Source organism: Macaca mulatta, chromosome 3 (genome assembly GCF_049350105.2).
Source record: "Macaca mulatta isolate MMU2019108-1 chromosome 3, T2T-MMU8v2.0, whole genome shotgun sequence".
In the NCBI taxonomy this organism is placed as follows: Eukaryota; Metazoa; Chordata; class Mammalia; order Primates; family Cercopithecidae; genus Macaca; species Macaca mulatta.
The window spans coordinates 142,120,395-142,142,682 of record NC_133408.1 but is presented as its reverse complement, the minus strand read 5'-3'; the positions used below and the strand labels follow the sequence as shown (position 1 = coordinate 142,142,682).

At 39.7% G+C, this 22,288-nt stretch overlaps 1 protein-coding gene across 6 annotated transcripts in view; it reads right to left on the bottom strand.

Annotated features, from left to right (window-relative positions):
* GSAP (gamma-secretase activating protein) overlaps nucleotides 1–20,633 on the bottom strand; it is a 105,091-nt gene extending 84,458 nt beyond the window's left edge. For 2 of the 6 annotated variants that reach the window (XM_001083448.5, XM_028846141.2), the window contains exons 1-5: nucleotides 20,288–20,633; nucleotides 10,132–10,208; nucleotides 8,651–8,707; nucleotides 1,485–1,554; nucleotides 1,123–1,176 (exon numbers count right to left, since the gene is read on the bottom strand). In XM_001083448.5, coding sequence (XP_001083448.1) covers nucleotides 1,123–1,176; nucleotides 1,485–1,554; nucleotides 8,651–8,707; nucleotides 10,132–10,208; nucleotides 20,288–20,396 — 367 coding nt within the window. In that variant the 5' untranslated portion in view covers nucleotides 20,397–20,633. Of the gene's footprint in view, nucleotides 1–1,122; nucleotides 1,177–1,484; nucleotides 1,555–8,650; nucleotides 8,708–10,131; nucleotides 10,209–19,579 lie in introns of those variants that run through there. The other 4 variants (XM_077997127.1, XM_077997125.1, XM_077997128.1 and 1 more) reach the window with 4 other exon arrangements.
* Nucleotides 20,634–22,288: the final 1,655 nt, after the last annotated feature.

Here is a 22,288-nt window from a genome sequence, read left to right as displayed (position 1 = left end):
GGAAAGCACCTGGGAGCAGAATAGTATGAGATTGATAGGAGACCCACTAGGCCAGCTGTTGACCAATGGTAGTCACAGGCTGGCTCCAGCCCACAGGTGGTTACTATTGTCCCAAGTAGCATTTTTAAATATATTCAAGCCAACATTTACAAATTCGATCTTTACAAAAAGCTCCAGACTTCCATTGATAAATTGAAAAGCCAGTTCCACTGGACTTGCTAGTGACAACAAAAAGCTAGAGCTGAGTAGTGGCTCCCCCTCTTGAAAGTCCCCCACGGGGCATCCCCACCCCACTACTAGACCCTATAGCTCTTGAACTTTTTTTTTTCCATTAAATAAAAAAAAATATTTCTTGGTTTCTATGTTAAAAATGGGAAAAAAAACAAAAACAAAAAAACACAAAGACATTCTGCTGGTCACTTGATTTTTTTTCTTACATTCAATCTACTTCACATATTTACATGGTCTCTCTGGCCAATGTATGCATTTGCAGTTGAAACCCTAGACCAGACTGAAAGCCCCATGAGAGTAGATGCTATACCTCTCTTACACACCATTGTATCCCCAGCACCATGCATAGTGTCTGACCCACAGCAGGCACTCAATACTGTTGAGTTATAGACAGAGGGATGACTTACAGCACTTTTTAAAAGGTGGTGGGGAGGGGCCAGGGAGCATCACACAGCTACAAAACTATAAAGTGGGCCTTGGCAAATGAGCAGAATTGATCTTCAGTATTGGTATACTACTTACAATGTGTTAGGTACTAATCGATACTTAACCAGATATAAGAAAAGATGCATTCTTGACTTTCCCAATCTTTTACACCAACATCTGACCATAGGTTTCTACTTCAGCATTTATTTAGCCTGCAGGTAATAATTACCATCTTAATACTTCTGTTAAATCACTGTTAGATCATTGTCTGTACTTTTCTGTTTGCTTGAAAAAAATATATATTTTTTAGAAGTCTTGTTCATGCTTGACATGACCTTTGTCTTTTATTCTGAGATACAATAAGGCTATTTCTAAAGATGCTTGAAATCTTATTTAGTAGTATAATAAATCATCTACCAATAACCTTCATCTACCCATAGGTACTAAAAAGTGTAATTTCATTACCTGGTTGAAGTTCGTTCCTTTTTCGTTCTTTAGTAGACTGAACTAAACTTGCAGCTAATGGAAAAAGAAAAAAAAATTCCATTAGCAATTGATCCATATGGTGGCTTGTTAAAGCTTACCATTTTATACCTCAAATAGATGAGGGCTCAAAGAGATATGTCAACGGAAGATAAGGGCAGAACACAAAGCATTCTTTTTTGTAGGTATACCCTCCATATTCTTTATTTCAAACTTAACTTGTCAAGAACATTTCTTTCTCAGAAAATCATTGTTATAGAATAATACTGAAAAAATCTAATACTTTGAAACTCTTAAAAGATGTAGTTCAGTTCTTGACATGTAGCAGTAAGAGCTCAACTTACCAAGCAAAGTTCTTTCACTGTTGACAGAGCAACTGAAAACTTGCAAGTCTTTCTCAAAGGTATACAGAAGCTATTAAAACAAAAGTATTTTTTAGTTTGAAGTTTCATACATTAAACAACAATTATATGAACATAAATTCCCATTGAGCTCTGTGCTAAGTATTACTGGGGCAAAATATTTCAGTAAAGAATGAAACTAATTTAGCTATGCTGACACATTCCAGACTACTCTTTACCAAAAAAAAAGTTTGCTATTGTAAGCCATGTTTGGCACTGATATTTAGCCATGAGACAACCAAGTATAGTGGTTAAGAGCATAGACGTTGGAGCCCAGCAAGAACCAGGTTCAAATCCTGACTCTGTCACTTGCTAGCTGTATGACCTTGGATAAATTATTCAGCTTCTCTATCCCGCCATCAGTAAAACACATCTACTCTAGGATTGTTAGGAGGATCAAGTGAGATAATCTCTATGAAGCACTTAGTGCAATAAACACTCAAATGTTAGCTATTGTAATTACTGAGGTAATTAATTACAAAATAATCATTAGTTTTCTTAGCCACTGTCACAAGTGCATCTCCCATAGGCCTTTCATATTTAGAGGACCGGGAAGGTAGTCTTCTTTAATTTTTTTCCTTGTTGTTGTTTAAAATGTTCCAAATGTTGCAAGATTCCATTTTCTTGAATATTAAAGAAAATGAAAATGCCCATGTAGGAGGACGTGATGTGGAGATTGAGGAACTAGAGAACACCAGTTCTATTAGGCAGGCTGTCTTAAAGAACACCCAGAGGATAAGGGAAAGAGACAGTCTTAGATCTCAGAAGACAACAGCCTAAGAGAAACAGTAAATAGTATAAGTATTAAGAAGGTTACTAGTACCTGCACCCTAAAAAAGTATCGAGAACACACAAGACCGCTATAGCTAGAAGTCGATGGGAAAAGCTAGCAATGCTAGGGGACAACTGATTACGGAAAGTGAACTTCCAGTTAATCAGGTACTGAATTCATGTGAGAATTTTTGGTTTCCTTTGACTCTTGCTCTAACTGAGGAATTCTAAATTATTACTAAGAAGAATCTAATTCTAAATTATTACTAAGAAGAATGGGTACATACACATAATTTTTAATGTGTTATCTTTTAATTACAAAGATAACATAAGTATAGTCTCAATGTTTAAAAGATGGAAACGCTATCAAATAAAAAGTCAAAGCCAGCCTGGACAACATGACAAAATCCTATCTCTAAAAAAGTTTTTTTAAAAATATGTCAGGCATGGTGGTATGCCTGTAGTCCTAGCTACTTGGGAGGCTGAGATAGGAGGATCACTTCAGCCCAGGAGGTCAAGACTGCTATGAGCCATGATTGTGTCACTGCACTCCAGCCCAAGTGACAGAGGGAGACCCTGTCTCAAACAAAAATAAAAGGTCAAAAGAAATAGCAGTCCTTCATACTCAGCCAATCCCAACTCTCTTCCAAAAGGAAGCACGTTTATAAATTGTCTATATTTATGCACTTATGTTACACAGTTACATTGCAAGTTTTTAAAAAACATAAATGGAATGTATTAAATGTATTATTCTGACAACTTGCTTTTTTCATGTAACAACATGTTTTGGAGAGCCTTCTGTACCAGTACAGAAGTCTTAATCCTTTAATAGCTGTATCAATTTCCAAAACTTACTGATGGGCATTTAGTATGCCTCCTACATTTAGGTAATATAATAATCCAATGAACCTTTTACATAAACCTGTGTGAATCTGTGCAGATATTTCTGTAGAATCAAAACCTCAAAGTGGAATTTCTAGGTCAATAGGTGTGCAAGTATCAGAAGTCTTTAACTCCAAGCATCAAAAAATCTTCCCCAATCTAGCTTAGGCAAAAAGACAATTAGTGGCTCATGAAATTGAACAGAATGGGGTGTTACTTCAGTATTGGCTTGATCTAGAGCTGGAAATACCCATTCTCCTAGCTTTCTGGGTTCAATACATTTGTCAGTCTCCACACAATAGAGCTCCAAGTTCTATTCCCCAAAGTCACAGCAATTCCAACCCAGTGAATTCACTTATCACCAAATCCAATGGAAAAGAGAAGAATCCATGTCCCAAATTCCCAGCAAAGTATTCTCTTTTATCCAACCAGTTTAGGTCATGTTCACTCTTGTATGCACTACCAGGGAAGTCCTACATGACAGAAGGTAGGAGAAAGAGGTGGAAGAGGGTGAGGAAGGAAAGCTATTGGCACTGTGCTTATGCTTATCCCATTACTTATGCTAATGGGAAGCATAAGTAATACATTGCTTCTCTTTTGCCGATTCCAGGGTAAGACCATTAACTCAAAACTAGAGGTGGGGCGGGGCAAAGTGGAGTCAACCCACTTATCCCTATTGCTCCCACCAAGTACAGTTTTAAAACCCTGGACATATATTTTTTTAAGTTTCAAAGACGACTCTGAAATGCAGAGAGAAGGCAGCAGACTCTTTAGGGACCCCAGATCCTGATGAATGACATAGTGGCGAGTTCCCTGGGTTTTCCTTTTGTGTCATACAGCCTAGACTCGGAGCTAAAGGGGTGAAAACAACAGAAATACTGATGGGAGCAGACGAAAACACACACACATCCATGCTCTCTAGCCAAAGGAACTGGAAAGGGGAAACATAGCAAGAGAGAAACTTTTTACTATAACCACCCTAACTGCAGCTAAACACCACGAAAGTAAATGAAACCCCACTCCCATCTCTATCAGCAAAGTCTGCATGGGGAGCTTAGACTCCCACCTTTGCCCAGCTATAACAAGGCACCCTTCCCCCTTCTGCAAGATGAGTATCAAAGAAGACCAAAAAGGAAATCAGAACTTTCATCCATTCCCAGTGTTAAATAAGCCTTCCCCCACTAAAAGTGCCAGAAAAGCCACATGGATCCTGGACTCCCACCCAGACTCCAGTAGTAAAGAAGTCCCTTTCTACCTCCTCACTGGGATGGTGTCTGAGGTGGCTGAATGGGAAGCCAGAACTTTCACTACCACCCAGTGATAATGAGGCCTTCACCTACCTTTCCCCCATCCTGCTCCTCTGCAGTGGTATCAGTGGAGGCCAAGTGGGGAGACTGAAATCCCATTTCTGTCTGGCCATAACAAGACACTTCTCTCCACTAGGGTATCCAAGTAGGCCAAGTGGGGAACCTGGACCTTCACCTGGCACAACCTAGCAGTAGTAGGTTGTACCACCAACCCCACTAATTCCCCAACAGGTAAATTATCAGAGGTGGCATGCTAAAGAGAAGACTTAAATAAGATCCAGAGTTCCATAATGTAGTCCTCGAAATGTTTAGCATACAATAGAAAATCTCATGTCATACCAAGAACCAGGAAAATCTCAAACTGAATGAGAAAACAATAGGCACAAGCACTGAGATAACAAAGATATTGGGATTTTCTGACAAAGATTTTAAAAATGGTCATAAAAATGCTTCAATAAGTAATAACAAGTATGCGCGAAACAAATGAAAAAAGTCTCAGCAAGAAATGGAATATGTAAAGAAAAATACAAATGGAAATTTCACAGCTGAAAAATACAATTACCAATTTTTTTTTTTAGGCTCAACAACATAGTGGAGAGGACATAAGAATCAGTGAACTTGAAAACAACAGAAGTTACCTAATTTAAATGATAGACAGAAAACCGAAAAATAAAAGAAACAGAACCTCAGAGATCCGTGAGACTATAACAAAAGATCTACCATTCTTGTAATCAGAGTCCACAAAAAGCGAAGAGAAACAGATTGGAACATTAAGAAAAAATATTTGAAGAAATATTGGCTAATGACTAAAAATGTCCCAAATTTGGCAAGAAACTACAGATTCAATAAGTGGAGTGAACCTCAAACAGGGAAAATCCAAACAAATCCATACTAAGACACAGCATAATCAAACTTCAGAAAACTAAGGAGAAAGAAAAAATTTTTTTCAAAAACGGCAAAGAAAAAAGTGACATCTAATGGGGGGAAAAAATTCAAAAGACAGCAGATTTCTCATGAGAAACCAGAGAACCCAGAAGGAAATGGCACGTTTTTCAAGAGAGGAACAAAAAGAACTATGAATCCTGAATTCTATACTTGGCAAAATTATCCTTCAGTAATGAAAGGGAAAAAAAGACATTCTCAGATGAAGAAAACTATGAGAACTTGTCATCAGCATACTTACCCTAAAAAAAATAGCTAAAAAAAGTTCTTGAAAGAGAAAAGAAATGATAAAAGGAATGTTAGAACATCAGAAAGAACCATGGAAAGAGCAAATATACAGGTAAACACAATAGACTTTCCTTCTCCTCTTGTGTTTTCTAAATTATGTTCGACAATCGGGGCAAAAAGTATAACATTGCCTGATGTGGATCTTAAAGAATGTATAGGAAATATCAAAGACAAAAACACGGGAAGGCAAAGAGACTTAAAAGGAGATAAGAGTTCTACACTTCATTTGAACTGGTAAAATTTCAACACCAATAGATCTGGTGGTGACGGAATAACTCTTTCTTGATTGCAGTGATAATTACAGGAATCTACACAAGTGATGAAATGGCATAGAACTATATGCACACATTCTGCTGACATTAATTTATTGGTTTTAATATATTATCCTATAGTTACACAAGATGTAACAATTGAGAGAAACTGAGTGAAGAGTACACAGGACATTGCTGTACTTGTTTTTCAAATTTAAAAACTAAAAACTTTTAGAGAAGGATGGGTAAGCATTAAGACTGAGAAACCATTATCCCATCCTGAAGCTTAATCACCAAGACTTTTTTTTCCTCTTGATGGCACCATCTTTCTCACGGTGGCACCTTTGCAAGGAAAAATATAGTGCTTGAAAAGAATTTTAGGCTGGGTGTGGTGGCTCACACAGTAATCTCAGCACTTTGGAGGCTGAGGCAGGCAGATCACGAGCTCAGCACTTTGGAGGCTGAGGCAGGCAGATCACTGGCCAACATGGTGAAACCCTATCTCTACTAAAACAACAACAACAACAACAAAAATTAGCTGGGCGTGGTGGCACACACCTGTAGTTCCAGCTACTTGGGAGTCTGAGGCAGGAAAATTGCTTGAACCCCGGAGGCGGAGGTTACAGTAAGCTGAGATGGCACTACTGCACTCCAGCCTGGCAACAGAGACTCCATCTCAAAAAAAAAAAAAAAAAAAAAAAAAAAAGAATTTTAAAGCCCATCTAGATTTGGCATACAAATCCATTCCTTCAACAAAACCATCGAAAGGTCAGTCAAAAACACATATGGGCTGTAAGGGTTGTGCTTATGTGGAGAAGAGATGGGAGAACGGGAGGGTTTGTTTAGCAACTATGGTTCAGAAGCAAAATTTGCCTGTTTACAAAGCTAGTTTAAATTTCCTATTAATGTATCCTTTGGCCAATTTATTTTCTGGACTAATTTTCACATTTTGGAATTCAAAGCAGCTTTGTCACCGGAAAATTTTTGAAAAACAGCCACTCTGGAGGGAACCTATTACTATCAATCCATTGAAAAATATTCACTGCACTCCTACCACTCACAGGCAGTAAGCTAAAGGTAACCGGGATGAAACACATTGGTATGCAAAGTGCTCCTACTGTCAGTGCTCACAGTCTTGGGAAATGTGAGCAGAATATGACCACAAAAGATAACAGCAGTCACCACAACTGGATTGGGAGAAGACAGACTATGGTGTCTCCTCTCAATCCATTTTTTTAGAATACATGCCACACAGAAATTAAGCAACAATTGCACTGAAAACTTGATATTTTATTCTCTTTCCCTAGACTGTGTATTGTGAAAGACTTTACGTTGATTATCACTGTGTCTCCAGCACCTGACAGGGAAAACACTCAATGTTTATTTGTCGGATCAGTGAATGAGTGAGTGAATGAATGAATGAATGAATGTGAAAGGGGTGGAAGAAGGAAGAGAGAATTAACCAAGCAGCATATTAGAACCCTGAAGAGTAAGGCGACCTGTAAGAAATTTCTAACGGATAAAGGACATTTAAGTTAAAAAATGTCCAATACTCAATTCTAAATTGTTTTTACATAGGCACAAAATTACTCCCTCTCATTTGCTCCCAGAATTAGACAAAGTCGCCGGTCACATCAACCAATGCCTTATGTGAGTAATCTGGGGGAAAAAATAAGGAAAGGGGTTCCTTGTCTGAATCATTAAGAAATAATGAGAAACAAGACACGTGAAGGTTAAGCAGAAGCAGAAAGAGTCAGAGGTCATTATACGATGATGTGGAAGTACACAAATCTCAAGGAGGACACTGGACCTCCTACTTTCTTACAGGATACTGAATAATTTGTTTGAGCCAATTTTACTTAAATCTCAAAGGTCTAAGAGACTTCACCTTACTATTTGGTTCAATAGTCCTTGTGTTTTTTGTTTAAGATAATAGGACCAAGAGATCATTAAGGGATAAGAGAAGGAAAGCAAAGAAATACAAATTTTTAGAAAATAAAGTTGGTATTCCCACTCTTAGATATGCATACAAAAGAATTTTAAAATAGCCACGTATACAATAGTGTTCATAACAGATAAATGTTAGAAACAGGTGCCCATCAACAAATAAAAGAATAAAACTGTTGCATATACTGTGATAATTGATTGCATGAATTGGTGTTATTCTGTCATACTCAATTGAGTTAAATCAAGAGATCAGGAGAGGAAAAGAGAAGCACACGGGGCACAAGTGCCTGGCCAGGTGTCTTGCAAGCCAGGTGCCAAAATGACCAAATGCCATAAACTTAAGAATAGCTTCACCTAGTAGCTACTGAAACAAACTGCCATGGCTCTGAAACTAGTTTTACCTACTGCTTTCACACACCAGTGAGATCTTGCCAGGTCCTAGAAACTTTCCTATTGCCAGTGAGTTTTCTTTCAAAGCCATATGTAACATTGCTCTTTCTGATAAAAACCCCCAAACTTTCTTAGTTCTTTGGACATACCAAAGACCACCCTGGCCTGTGTGCATGTCTTAAATTGCAATTCTGTTTTTTCAAATAAAATGTTTAGAGAAAAAAGAAAATAAAGTTGGAATTTATGTCTAGAAAAAGGAGGAGACAAAGAAGAAAACTCTAAAGGCAGTAAAGTAACCAACGAGTAATCTATGATTTATGGTGATTTTTACCTCATTTTGTCTGGTTTGACAATCATATAATCCAAAGATGACATTTCCCTTATCATCCTAAAAAAAAATTAAACAGATGTTTATTAAATGTCATTGTTTAGGAAGTTAGAATGTTACTAGTTTTAAAACCAACCTGCAATAGCTCAATCTTAGCAGTAAGTACTTTAAAAGAAGCTTTCTGTGCCTGTCAGAGGGGCACTGAATCCAGTTTAGCTAGTCATTTGGGCTCAAAGAATGAAATGCATCAATAGTGTAGAGCTCAGTGAATTTGGGGAACTGTCTAGTAGGACTGAGCATGGTGAAGGAGTAAATCTTTTTATACTTCCACTTATGTCTTTGAAAATATACACATATGATAGATAATAGGGATGCCTAGGACAAGTCCATAGCATTCTTATAAGTAAAACATTGTGAATCACACAATTCCTTAAAGGTACCATTCTAAGACACAACTTACAATAATTATTTTTACTTAAATAAAAGTACAGTGATGTAACTGTGCAAAGCAAACTGGCCACTTGAATTATTCATGTGTGCTTATTATAGTAAAGCTAAATTTTCCTTAGAACACTTGACATTGAAAACACATTGTTAAATAACAATGCTGCACATGCCTGTAGTCCTAGCTACTGGGGAGGTTGAGGCAGGAGCTCAAGGAACCTACTTGAGCCCATGAGTTTGAGGCTGCAGTGAGCTATGATTATGCCACTACACCCCAGCCTGGGTGACAGGGTAAGACCCTGTTTCTAAAAACAAAATAATAACAATGCTTCAAAAGGCAAGTCCTAACATATCTACGTCTGAAGAGACTAATCATATTTAATATTTTCTCCAATAATAAAATGTTAACATATTAATTAGGTTTAAACATTTTTACTTGGCATTTTTTGTCTAGAAAATGAAATTGTTCATTGATTCAAAATTTGAGTTATTATGTCAGATATGCCCATTTAGTTTTATTTTAAAATGAAGAAACATTTAATACTAATTTTTTTTTTTTTTTTTTTTGAGACAGGATCTCGCTCTGTCACCCAGGCTGGAGTGCAATGGCACAATCTCAGCTGACTGCAACCTCCACCTCCTGGGTTCAAGTGATTCTCCTGCCTCAGCCTCCTGAGTAACTGAAACTACAGGTGTGCGCCACCACGCCCAGCTCATTTTTGTATTTTTTTGGTAGAAACAGGGTTTTGCCATGTTGGCAAGGCTGGTCTCAAACTCGTGACCTCAAGTGATCTGCCCGCCACAGCCTTCCAAAGTGCTAGAATTACAATGTGAGCCACCATGCCCAACCTTATACTACTAAATTTCAATCACTTTATTCAATCTCACACACACAAAGCCATAAGTTAAGATTAAATGCCAACAAGTTTATCCATTACCCCTCAATAAGATACAGTATAGAATTCTGTAAAAAGAGAATATAAATGATTAAAAACAGTATATTTTACATCTTACCACAATAAAAAATAATATAGACATACCTTATATGTATAAATAATATTTCCATTTCTTTCAACATTTAATACACGTAAGCTCTCATAATCATTTTCTAAAACATCTGAAATGATAATAGCAGGTTAATACTCAGCAGAAGATGGTTAGAAACATATCTAACCAATATATTAGTAAAGGAAACCAAATATAAATATATACTAATAATTCTATTATATAAAACTTAAAAACAGGCGAAACGAATCTCTTTTATTAGAAGTACAAACAGTAGTGACCTTTAAGGAAGGAGAAAGCCATAGTCATTGAGAGGTATCTCAAGTGAGCCTTGTTAGGTGTTGGTAATGTTAAATGTCTTGGGTATACTGATATACTCTATGATAACTCACTGAGCTGTATGCTCTTTTCTGTGTGAATGTTATACAATAAATTTCAAGTATCTGTTAGTTTTTGCTTTATGCATTTTGAGGATACATCATTAAGGGCATACAAATTTAGAATTGTTATAGCCTCCTGGTGGATTAACCACTGTTAGGCTCTAAGCTGAGTGCCAGCTGTCTGAGTACTCAATTAAAACAAGATTAAAAAGTTAATATTAACTTTTTAACAGTCAAGCTTTTAATCACTTACTGTGATGCTATAAAGCAAGAGGCTCAACAAGAGAAAGTGCTAATGTCCCTGGTCTATTTTCTCCCCATGGAATGGTGCCGTTAGCCAAGGGTCAAGTGAATCAACACAGATATGGAGCTCTCTTCACTATCGAGGGACCCTCCCAAAAAGGTTCCTGCAGTATCATGGATCCAGGTGCCAAGGGTAGGGAGAGGGAGAAGAGCTAGGAGTGGAAAAATATTTCACTGGAGTAGAGAAAAAGCAGTCTTCAAAGCTTCCCTCTTCCACCTGCTAAGGTGGTTTTAGTGGTTTAGAGGCACCTGAGAAAGTTCTCTGCTAAAGGCCTCTGATAAAGAGGCCTCTAAATGAAGAACCTGGGCTAGGAATGCAGCTATCTGTAACAGTATGGCTGGCCAGCAGGGCCTGAATCACACCCATAACTCATTTCAGGGACTACGGTGCATTGGCCACACACCGAGTCGGATTTGAGGAGGGCAGCTTTCTCCCGTAAGGCCTGTCAGATAAAGTCTTTGTAACTACACATGGTTGGGTCTGAAAAATTACACATAAATTTTTAAAATAGGAGCTGGATTAGCAACCCTTTATTCATTATACAACGTCCTTTATTTCTAATAATTATTTTTACTTTAAGGTCTACTTTGTCTGATATTAATATAACTACATCAGCTTGGTTAGTGCTTGCATAACTTTCTGTTATTAATATTCCTGTGTCCTTATATTGAAGATATGTTTTATAAGCAGTATCTACTTGGGATTTTTTCCTCCAATCTGACGTTCTTAATCTTTTAATTGGGGTATGTAGTCCATTTACATCTAATGTAATTACTAACATATTGGGTTGATATTTGTCATATTACTATTTGTTTTCTATGTGTCTCACCTGTTGTACTACTCTTCTGGACTAAGTTTATGATTTCATTCTATTACCTATTAACTTGTCAGTTACATGTTTTTGCTATTCTTTTATTAGTTATACTAAAAGTTATAACATGCATCCTTGACTTATGTTTTAGTATTACGTGATGCAAAAAAAAATCTGAAGCAACTGAAACTCTCATACATTGTTAATAGGAGTATAAATTGGAAAACTGGCAGTACCTAGTGAATCCGAACACATGACTCAGCAACTACACTTGTACATATATCCTCAAAAGAAATACATACATATATTTAGCAAGGGACCCATAAGAATGTCTATAGTACTGTGGTACATTATTGCCCAAACCAGAAACCCAAACTATCCATTAAGTGAAGAATGAATAAATTGTGTTATATCCAAACAATAGCACAAAACAATGAATTAACATTCTGCAATAATACATATAAAACTGAGCAAAAGAACCTTCCCCACCACCAAAAGAAGGTACAAATTGTATGTTTCAATTCATACACAAGTTTTCGATAATAGGCACAACTAATCTACAGTGTTAGGTAAGTGACTACTAGAAAGGACCATGAAGGACTTCTGAGGTTCTGTTAATGTTTTCCTTGCTGTTCTGAGCCCTAGTTGCATGAGTGTGCTTCACTTTGTGAAAATTAACTAAGCTGTGAACTTATAACTTGTGTCCTTCTCTATATGAAAGCCATATTTTGCAGAAGGACATACAGACTCTTTACACAAAACATTTAACTTATAAGTTAACTGACCATCTTTCTTCTAAAATTTTAGGATATTTCTCCTAATTCTACAGTTAAAGGATTTAAACATTGGTAGATTCAGCATTGTAATTATCACTAATTGGGCAGAAGTGTGTATTTTTCCAATTTCCTCAAAAGTTATCCAAAATTATGGCCAGGCACAGTGGCTCATGCCTGTAATGCCAGCACTTTGGAAGGCTGAAGCAGACGGATCACTTGAGGCCAGGAATTCAAGACCAGCCTAGTCAACGTGGTGAAATCCAATCTCTACTAAAAAATACAAAAAATTAGCTGGGCATGGTGGTGCACACCTTAATCCCAGCTACTCAGGAGGCTGAGACAGGAGAATCACCTGAACCCAGAAGGTGGAGGTTGCAATGAGCTGGGATCGAGCCATTGCACTTCAGAGCAAGACTCTGTCTCAATAAATAAATAAATAAACACATAAATACATAAATAAATAAATAAAATTGCTTAAATTTGACTCGTTTTTACATTAATTATGACAAATTCTAATATTAAGACAAAACATATGCAAAATATCTGTAACTCAGCAAATTTCTATCTATATTCCTAAAAGGAAAAGACAAGATAAAAAATAAGGATAATTGGTGAGCTGGATATTGGTGAGCTGGATACCGGCACTGGAGCTGGACGTGGGAAACATTTAGAGAGAGGAAGAGCAGGTTTCACTGAGAACTTAGACATCATCCTGAGATCTCTCTTCCCTTCCCCTCACAAGCAGCAGCTTTGTGCATCTCCTAGGGGCAGGGCAAAAGGATAGGGCAAAGTGTTTTCTACACATGGGTATAAACGTTTGTCAGTATATTGACATGTATATTGAGATGTCAGACTCACTTCACACCGAAGGATAATAAGGATAATAATTTGGTCTCTTAGGGGACTAGGATTTAAATAATCAGTTTATGGGCCGAGCATGATGACTCATGCTTGTAATCTCAGCACTTTGGGAGGCCAAGGTGGGAGGATGGCTTGAGCTCAGGAGTTCAAGACCAACCTGGGCAACATAGCAAAACCCCGTCTCTTAATAATAATAATAATGCTTATGGCTAAGTAGCCCTTCACAATTTAGAGAGTTCTCATTTCTATCTCATCTGCACTGTACAAGGTATTCCAGGCCTACTACACTTTTCAATGAGATAATACTTGACCCATATACAGTGAAAAGGTGGCATAGACTGAACTCAAACCTAGAAAAAGGTAAACAGAACAATGAGCTGAGTGTTCTATCAAGCTTACAATGAGAAAATGGGTAATTACTCAAAAGTCCTTTGAAAGGTAGATACTGTAGACATCTAAAGAGAACTTCAGTGAGTTCTTTTTCATCCTGTACATGACTCCAAACTTCTGGAATGCAATGTGTCAATATTTTGAGAAGTATTTTTTTTCTTTCAAGATTATAAGTATGCTGGGAGAGACCGTCTCAAAAGTACACTTAAAAGGTTTCAGCTAAGATAAGAAACTTCTTTACAAGAAATCTTGCTAAATCCAATTTACTTGCAAAGGCATATCTATTTTCAGATTACTATAACATTAAGAGGAAAAAATTCTCCAACAAACGCAGATTACAATAAATGACACATGCTTATCCCATTAAACTAGTGGTTCTCAACTCTGGCTGTCTTAAAATCATTGGGGAGCTTTTAAAAGAACACTGATGCCCCAAGCCATACCCAGGACAGTCTGATTTTATTGAGCTGGTGTGGAGCCCACTCTCTGATGTATATGTATGTGTTTGTTTTAGGTTCCCTGGGTGATTCTAACGGGCAGCCAGGGTTAAGAACCACTGAACTACAAATGTACATTACATATTAAGCAGTATTCGTTAGAGGGCATAACTTGGACCATCTTATAACCATGACAGACAGAGAGTTGAAAGAAATAAAAATAATGTTGTCATGGGAGCATTAGGTAATAACTGCAGGGCTGAATAACCCTGCAGTTAAGTACATGGTTCACATTTCAAGGACATTTGAAATAGACAAATTTGGTAATGTTGCAAATCCAGAGACCAATGTCTCACCACATACTATTAAGCCATCAGCTCTTCCTCCCTGGACTAGTTGCCCATGTCTTAACACACCCTTTTAAAAGAAGTATTCAGTAACCTCTTTGCTTATTCATTCTGACTCTTCTCCCAGTAGTACATCACTGGAAAGTCCAGAGGAAGAAGTTTTGCAATTTCAAATGAGGAAATGTGGTTTATTTTCACAGTTTAGTGTACTCAGTGCTCATGAAGAAAACAATGTAGCATTTTGATAGATACTTGCATAGGTAAACCTATAAAAGAAAGGAGAGTACCTAGATATTGAAGGTATTGGCAAGGCATAGCTCTTGTAAAACAAAAGCTGGTTGGCCAGATATTCTCATTAGTTTCAATCTATTCTTTGTCAAACAAAAGTGATTTCACTTTACAGGAAGAGGGTTTGTCAAATGTGTACGTTTTATCCCAAACTGCTATGAGACAAAAATCAAAGTATTTGTCTTTCCAGTAACCATACTTAAGGAAAAAAATGTCATGCAGCCTCATACAAAATTTTGAACTAGTTCCTAATACATACATCAAGAGGTGATCAAATATGATTATGCCTATAACATTATTATTCTGTAAATAATTCATATAAATCCTCAGGCTCAAGATGACCAGTTATTACAATTCCTAAACCTATGCAGTAAACATCATGTGATTTATATTTCATATTCTGAGTAAAATGAAGTTAAGAGAGAAATGAGAATTAGAAAAGGAGACCAGGAAAGAATTAGCAGAAATAAAAGTAAAAAGGACAGATAGTGGCAAGAAAATAGTTTAAAAAAAAAAAAAAGTGAAAACAATGTGACTAAGGTAACCTTCTGGCCCCCAAATCAATCTAGGAATATATAGGAGGCAACATAAAAAAAGTACTATTCTTGAATCAGTCACTTGGTAAAATATACCACTTCCCTGGCAAAGATTACAATATTTGAAAGACAAGTCAATCTGGTGTTTCATAAATCCAAGACTAATAAAAGCAGGCAAGAAAATCTACATCCTTTCCAGTCTTCAATATTGACATTTAAATGTTAGAAAACTTACATATTGTGGATCTTATTTTCTTGAAGATGTGATCAATCCCAACAAAGGATTGAGCACTGGATGCAAAAATCAACATGTAAGATCTGTTACAGTGCTGTATACCAGCAATAGTTACAACATGCCATGTTTTTAAGTGTGCTAGTTATGAGAGCAACAAAAAATAACCTAGGATGAAATCTAGCAAAACATGTGCAGAACCTTCATGGAGAAAATTCTAAGACTTATTAAGAGTCATTTAAAAAGATCTAAATAAATAATGAGCTATACTTTATTCATAGTTAGGAAGATCCAATATCGTAAAGATGCCAATTCTCCCCAAGCTGATCTATAGAGGCAATGTGACTAAAGGAAATCCAAATCAACTCTTTTGTGAAATCTGACAGGCAGATTCAAAAAAATATATATGAAAAAGCAAAGGGCATACAACAGCTAAGACATGAAGAATACTAAGGTGAGGGGAGTTACCCTACCAGTTCTCAATACTTATCATATAGCATAGTTATTAAGATGCTGTCATGGCCTGGCATGGTGGCTTACGCCTGTAATCCCAGCACTTTGGGAGGCCGAGGCGGGCAGATCACTTGAGGTCAGGAGTTTAAGATCAGCCTGACCAATATGGTGAAACTCTGTCTCTACCAAAAATACAAAAATTTGCTGGGAGTGGCAGCGCATGCCTGTAATCCCAGCTACTTGGGAGGTTGAGGCAGGAGAATTGCTTGAACCTGGGAGGCGGAGGTTGCAGTGAGCTGAGATCGTGCCACTGTACTCCAGCTTGGCGACAGAGCCAGACTCTCAAAAAAAAAAAAAAAAAAAAGTTATCAAGTTGAGATAATGGAACAAAATAAACTCAGAAAAGGAGACCTACATAAGGCAGCTTGATGTGACAGAAGAGGCTTTGTTGTGAGAACTAAAAGGACTATTTGGTTGATAATATTGAAACAATTAGCTATTAATATTTTTTTTAATTGGACTCCTACATATCACATAAAAATAAATTCTAGGTGGATTAAAATCAAAATGTAAAAAAGTCATAAAGCTTCTAAAAGTTAATATTAAAAATGTCTTCACGACTTCAAAACAGGGAGGACTTAAGAGATCCTAAAAGGTACAAACTATAAAGAAAAACTCCTAATTTAGACTACATTAAAATTAAGAACTCCTGTTTATCAAAGGCACCATCACAAACTGAAACAAAAGTGATAGATTGAGAGAAAAATATCTGCAACATATGTGATAAACAAAGAACTAGAATCCCAAAAACATAACTCCTAAAAACAACCAATTAAAAAAAATAGGAAAGTGGACAAAAGGATGAATAGACATTTCACAGGCGGGGAAATTCAAATAGCCGGTAAATACATAGAGATGCTCAACCACGGAGCACAATGAAACAATTAGTCCTACCAGTTTGACAAAAAAAAATTTTTTTAATCCTGAACTGTCAAGGGCTTGTGAGGATAGTGAGTATCAGAAACATTTCCACACCACAAATTGGAGTGTTAATAAGTACAACACTTTGGAAAACAATTTGGCACTGCCCAGGAAAGATGAAGATGTGCACAGCCTATAACTCAGCAACTCCGCTTTTAGATATACATTCTAGAGAAACCTACGCCTGTGTGCACCAGGTGGTAAGAGTACTGACCATATAGCAAACCCCAGAAACCCCCCAAAAGCCACCCACTGGAAAAATAAGTTGGGTTTCCTAGGTGGCACTCTGAGACAGAGTTTACTACCCAGTATATTCATCAGGGAGTGCTCAGGAAAGTGGGATTAACACCCGTAAGAGGAAGGAGAAGGAAGCAAGTCCTGGTAGGGTGAGAAGTCCAGCAGCAATGCAGGCCCAATATCCTCAGGTGACCTTGGGCCTACCACAGAGGAAGCTTCAGAACCGAAATGGAGTTGTCCCATGTTCAATCAAAATGGCCAGGCCTTTAAAGCCCACTCAATCTCATGTGGTCCATACCCAAAAGGAAGTGAAGTTGGGTAGGGCAGCCCTCTTGCCAGGCAATCCCTGAAGGGGCTGACAGTTGAAGACCGCCTGCTGACCATACTCACAGCATCTGGGACAAACTCTTCTTTGAAAGGAAAATCTAAGGGGTGCATCTCCATGTCCACCATCATGTTGAATTCACACGATGGAACACTATATGGCATTAAATAATACAAATTAATAACTTGCAGCTACCCAGTCAATATGAGTACATCTCACAATATTGAGAAGGAAAATAAGCAAAAGGAATACATACAGTATGCTTTAAAGTTCACAGGCAAGCAAAATGAAATATTTTGCCGAGGGAGATATACATATGGGCTAAACTACAAAGTCAAAGTAATGTTAAAATATAAAAATTTAAATGGTTGCTAACCTAGGAGGTGGGGATGAGAGAAAGAAAGAGAATCAGAAAGGAGCACATAAGAGCCTTCAAGAATCTTGACATTGCTGTATTTTTAAGCTGGGTAGTGGGTACATGGTTTTGCTTTGGTTTTTTATTATTTACAGCTACATGTTAAAATATTCTTTTATGCAGCTGTTTTGATTTTTAACAGGAGAAACCATTTTCTCAAAAGTTCAACCCAGAACCAGGAGCAAATGCAGTAACCAAATCTGGTCTCTTTCCTCCTTGACCCCTTTTTGACCAAAATGCTATCTTATAGGCACAGAATTTCCATGGCTGACTTAGCCCAGCTCTCTGTTTTGTCAGGAATATGTCATACATATTTCATGAGAATTACTTAGCATCTCTAAGAAAACTTCAATTGTATTTGTTGATGTAAAAATATTAAGGCTTCAAATTTAGAAAGCAAGTGTGCATAGAGGAGGCATTACAATGGTACAATTATTCATAATTTACATTTGAAAAGCTGGAACTTTGAAAGGATAATGATTTGCACAAATGTATGTAGTAACTGCTGTGCTAGAAATGAGACAGAATCTCAGATTTCCCTGCCACTGCTATAAATTACAGAACAGGAATTAATTTGTGTGGGGGTATTTTTGAGCTACCACCCACTGGTGATTATCAGAGGTGATAATTATCTTAGTATAACAGGGCTAATATCTTGCCAAGATATTTGCTCTGAAAGAGCAAAATACTACCAGTATCAGAAAAGCTAGTATTTTCAGAAAGTACCTTCTGAGGACCTAGAGCTATCTGTTGTTTAGTGGAAGGTCAATACACAAGTTTATATTTCTTCAGAGATGAGCGAAAGATACAAGGAAGCCAGGTCCAAGTGGATCACACACAGCTTTTCAAGCACAACACACATTACTGAAACGTAAGACTGGCATTTCACACTTCATCTAACTTCTCATTTGCAGACACCTGCCATTTAGCAAAATAAAGTGGGAGTCCAGAAAAAGGAGTACTTCGTGGTAAAAGACAGAGCTGCCTGTTGTATTTCAAAAAGTTAAGCCTTCAAAAACTTTTCAGACATTTGGGCGACTTTTTTTTTTTTTTTTTTTTTTTTTGAGATGGAGACTTAACTGTTGCCCAGGCTGGAGTGCAGTGGCGCGATCTCGGCTCACTGTAACCTCTGCCTCTCAGGTTCAAGCGATTCTTCCGCCTCAGCCCTCCCGAGTAGCCGGGATTACAGGCGCGTGCCACCACGCCCAGCTAATTTTTGTATAAAATTCTTCTTTGACCACCCTCCCCACCTCGAAAAAAAGTAAACCTTACTAATCATGACACTAATGCAAACTCAACGCATACGCTACACAAACATGTAACTCCTTATTTGGAACTAATAATATTCCAAGCCAAGGAAACCTACAAATAATTCCGCTATAGTCACAGGAGAGTGTGAAGATACAAGATAGCAACGTTGGATATGTAACTTACATCAATAAAAATTTCACCAGCGTTTAGGGAAAGGAGTTGTATATGTGGGTCATTTAATAACCACTTCCGAAAAACCCACTTCCAAATTTACCGAAGTGGACAACGCCCTACACGCAAGGTGAGACCCACAGGCATCGCTGCTTTGAAGCTGCATGTAAGCTCTGAAGCTCCAACATTTACAGAAGACTTTAAAAACTTTGTGAGAAATCACAACGTTCTCCTTCTTTAAAGTAGATCAGTGCTGGGAAGGCTCAAAAGTCACTTTCACTCCCTTACCGAATCATCAAAAAGCCCCGAGGTGGCTGGACCGGGAGCCGAGCATCTCGCGCGCAGCCCCAGCCTGCACAGGTGCGGAGCTCGGGGGCGCCTGGGGGCTCTCGCTCCGCAGCCCGCAGCCCGGAGGCGGCCCCTGCCCTCTCGCGCCTCTAGCGCCGAGCCCCGTGTCCCCTGAGCCACGGACACGGTTCAACAGAGGCAGAAACACGTCTCGCAAATGTGGGGACAAACTGTTCCACTGTTGGATATAGGGTGGTTTCCTTGGTGGTCACGGATTCTTTCTCAAAACGTGAAGCTTCCAGGAGCACCCCTGTCTCGGCAAAGCCCCTGCGCGGCCGATGAACCCCGCGGGAGGTGGGATGCGACCGCTGGGCTGAGCACGACCCTCTGCCCTCGCCGTGAGGTGATGCTGAGGGAACCGCCAGCGTCCCGGCCCCTCGGCCAACGGAGAATTGCCGCGGGCCGGCAGCGAGCCAGGCGCCTCAGGCCCCGCCGCCACCTGGCCCGGGCTCTGCCCCCAGACCTTCCGCTGTGGCCGGGTGAGGGTGGCAAAGCCAAAACAGCCCTCTGAGGAGGGGAGCGGCGCCCTCGCACCAGCCTCCACAGGGCGGCAGGGCTCCGAGTTGCTCCCCGCCGGGTCGGAGCCCGGAGGCTATGAGGGACTCCCACTCCCCGCCCCCACCCCGCCCCGACGCGCGCCTCCAGCACCTGCGCCGCCGCTTCCGGCCTCGCTGGCCTCGGACACCGCCCGCTGCGCCCGCAGCCACGGGAGCACGTCCTTCCCGAGGTCGAAGTCGGCGACGAGGCGGAGAGCCATCGCCCGGACACGGCCACCGGGCGGCTCTGGGGCCCCGCGCCGCGGGCATTCCCGGCCCCGCGTGGCCGCCTCGCCCTAGCGTCCCCGCGCCCGCCCCCTCCTTCCTCTCCCCCGCCCCCCGCTGCTTTCGGTTCCGCGGCGCCCTGGCCTGAGAAGCCCCGGCACCACCTCCTCCTGGCCCGAGGCCCTCAGCCGCTGGCGGCCCGCACCTGCCCCTGAGCCGGGCATGGCGGGTAGGGGTGGAGCGGGGAGGACCGGGCGCCAGGACCAGGCCCGCCGGGGCGGGAGGCCTCCGCGCGCACCCTGGGGGCCGAGGATAGAGGGCGCAAGGACGTGGGCGCTTCAGGGCCCTGGCGAGGCCGCTAGCCCAGTGGCTTCCAAAGCTGGAGGGTAGGCCTATTTTCTTTATTCCCCGAGTGACCACTGTGCAGCAAAGTGTGGAAACCACTTGGCTTCAGAGAGCTGGGTCCCCTGGAGCAGTTCAGGGTCACCACAGAAGTAGGCCGTCTCTTAGGCCTATTCGCCCCAGCTTCGAGGTGGTGGTGCTTTATTAGTGTTATTAAGGTAATGAGTAGCAACTGGGAGCAGGTGACGAAGGTGATCCCATTGTAAGAGAAACGCTAAAAAGGGTTAATCCGCTTGATACAAACAGTGTCCTTTTTGTCTTTTAACTCCCTGCATTGGTTCGAGGAAGCTGAATTACCTAGGATTCCCCCTGCGGAGATATCTTTAAAAAGTGCTCTCATTCTTACAGGGGCACATGTCATCTTGGGTGCCTTCTCACCTCCTTCCTACTCCCTACAAATAAGTTCAGTGTTTTCATAATCTCACCACTCCTCAGCGTTCTCTTCGTTCAGGTGCACACCACTGGTACACTCATTGGTTGGGTTACTGCTACATCCCATTCATCCTGAACATCGATGCCAGGTTATTACTCTCCTCCAAACCGGGCTTCCTCCTATCTCTATGCAGAAGACCTTGAGTAACAGCTCACTGCCCCGAGATAATGTGTCTTCTCTTTACCAGAGCCTTCACTCCTTTTCATTTAGAAGCTCAAGTCCAGGCTCACTTGGCTTAAGGAACTTCTGACTCCAGCCTCCTTCCTTACAGAAAAACCTCCAGGTCCTTCCAGCCTGGCCACAGAGCCTTCTCCTCCCAACAGCAGCCCACAGGGACCTCTCCAACCCTAACCTCCTAGGGTAACGTTGCTAGTGCATCTCATTTGATACAGTACTCCCTTGAAACATGAAAACTGAATCTTAAGTCTCCATGCAAACCCTCTGCCCTTTGCCTCCCACCAGGGGCTAACAGAGCACTCTAGAAGGTGCTCGACAATTACTGAAGAATGAGTGAATACAGTAATAAAGAATGCTTTTTCACATGTTTCCCGAAGTTAAGGTCTGAAAACTACTTGTATTGACGTCATCTGGGGCACTGTTTTACAATGCAGACTCCTGGTCTCGAGTCTACACCTAGGCAAGACCCAGAAATGTGCATTTTACCCAGAGCCTCAGGTGATTCTTAGGCTAAGTTTGAAAACTACTCCAACTAAATGTAAAAGTCTTGAATTTTTTACCCCCTAGAGACATGTTAAGATAAATGCCTAATGAAGCTACTAATATTGTCAGTGAATAAAAGGAAGACCACTGGAGCCCCTGAGGAGCTAATGCAACTACTATTTCATATCAAATAAGCTTGTTGCCTTTGTCATACAGGAATATTGTTTGCCAATTTTTTAAATTCAATACATTTCCATTGTTTTTATTTTTGCAGTTAACTTTATATTTTATATTTTATAGTCAAGCAATGATGATATAAAAAATTCTCTTCAAATTAAGTGAAAAAGCCAATGTAAAGAAGGTGAGAAATAATAAGATAATAAAAGAAAGATG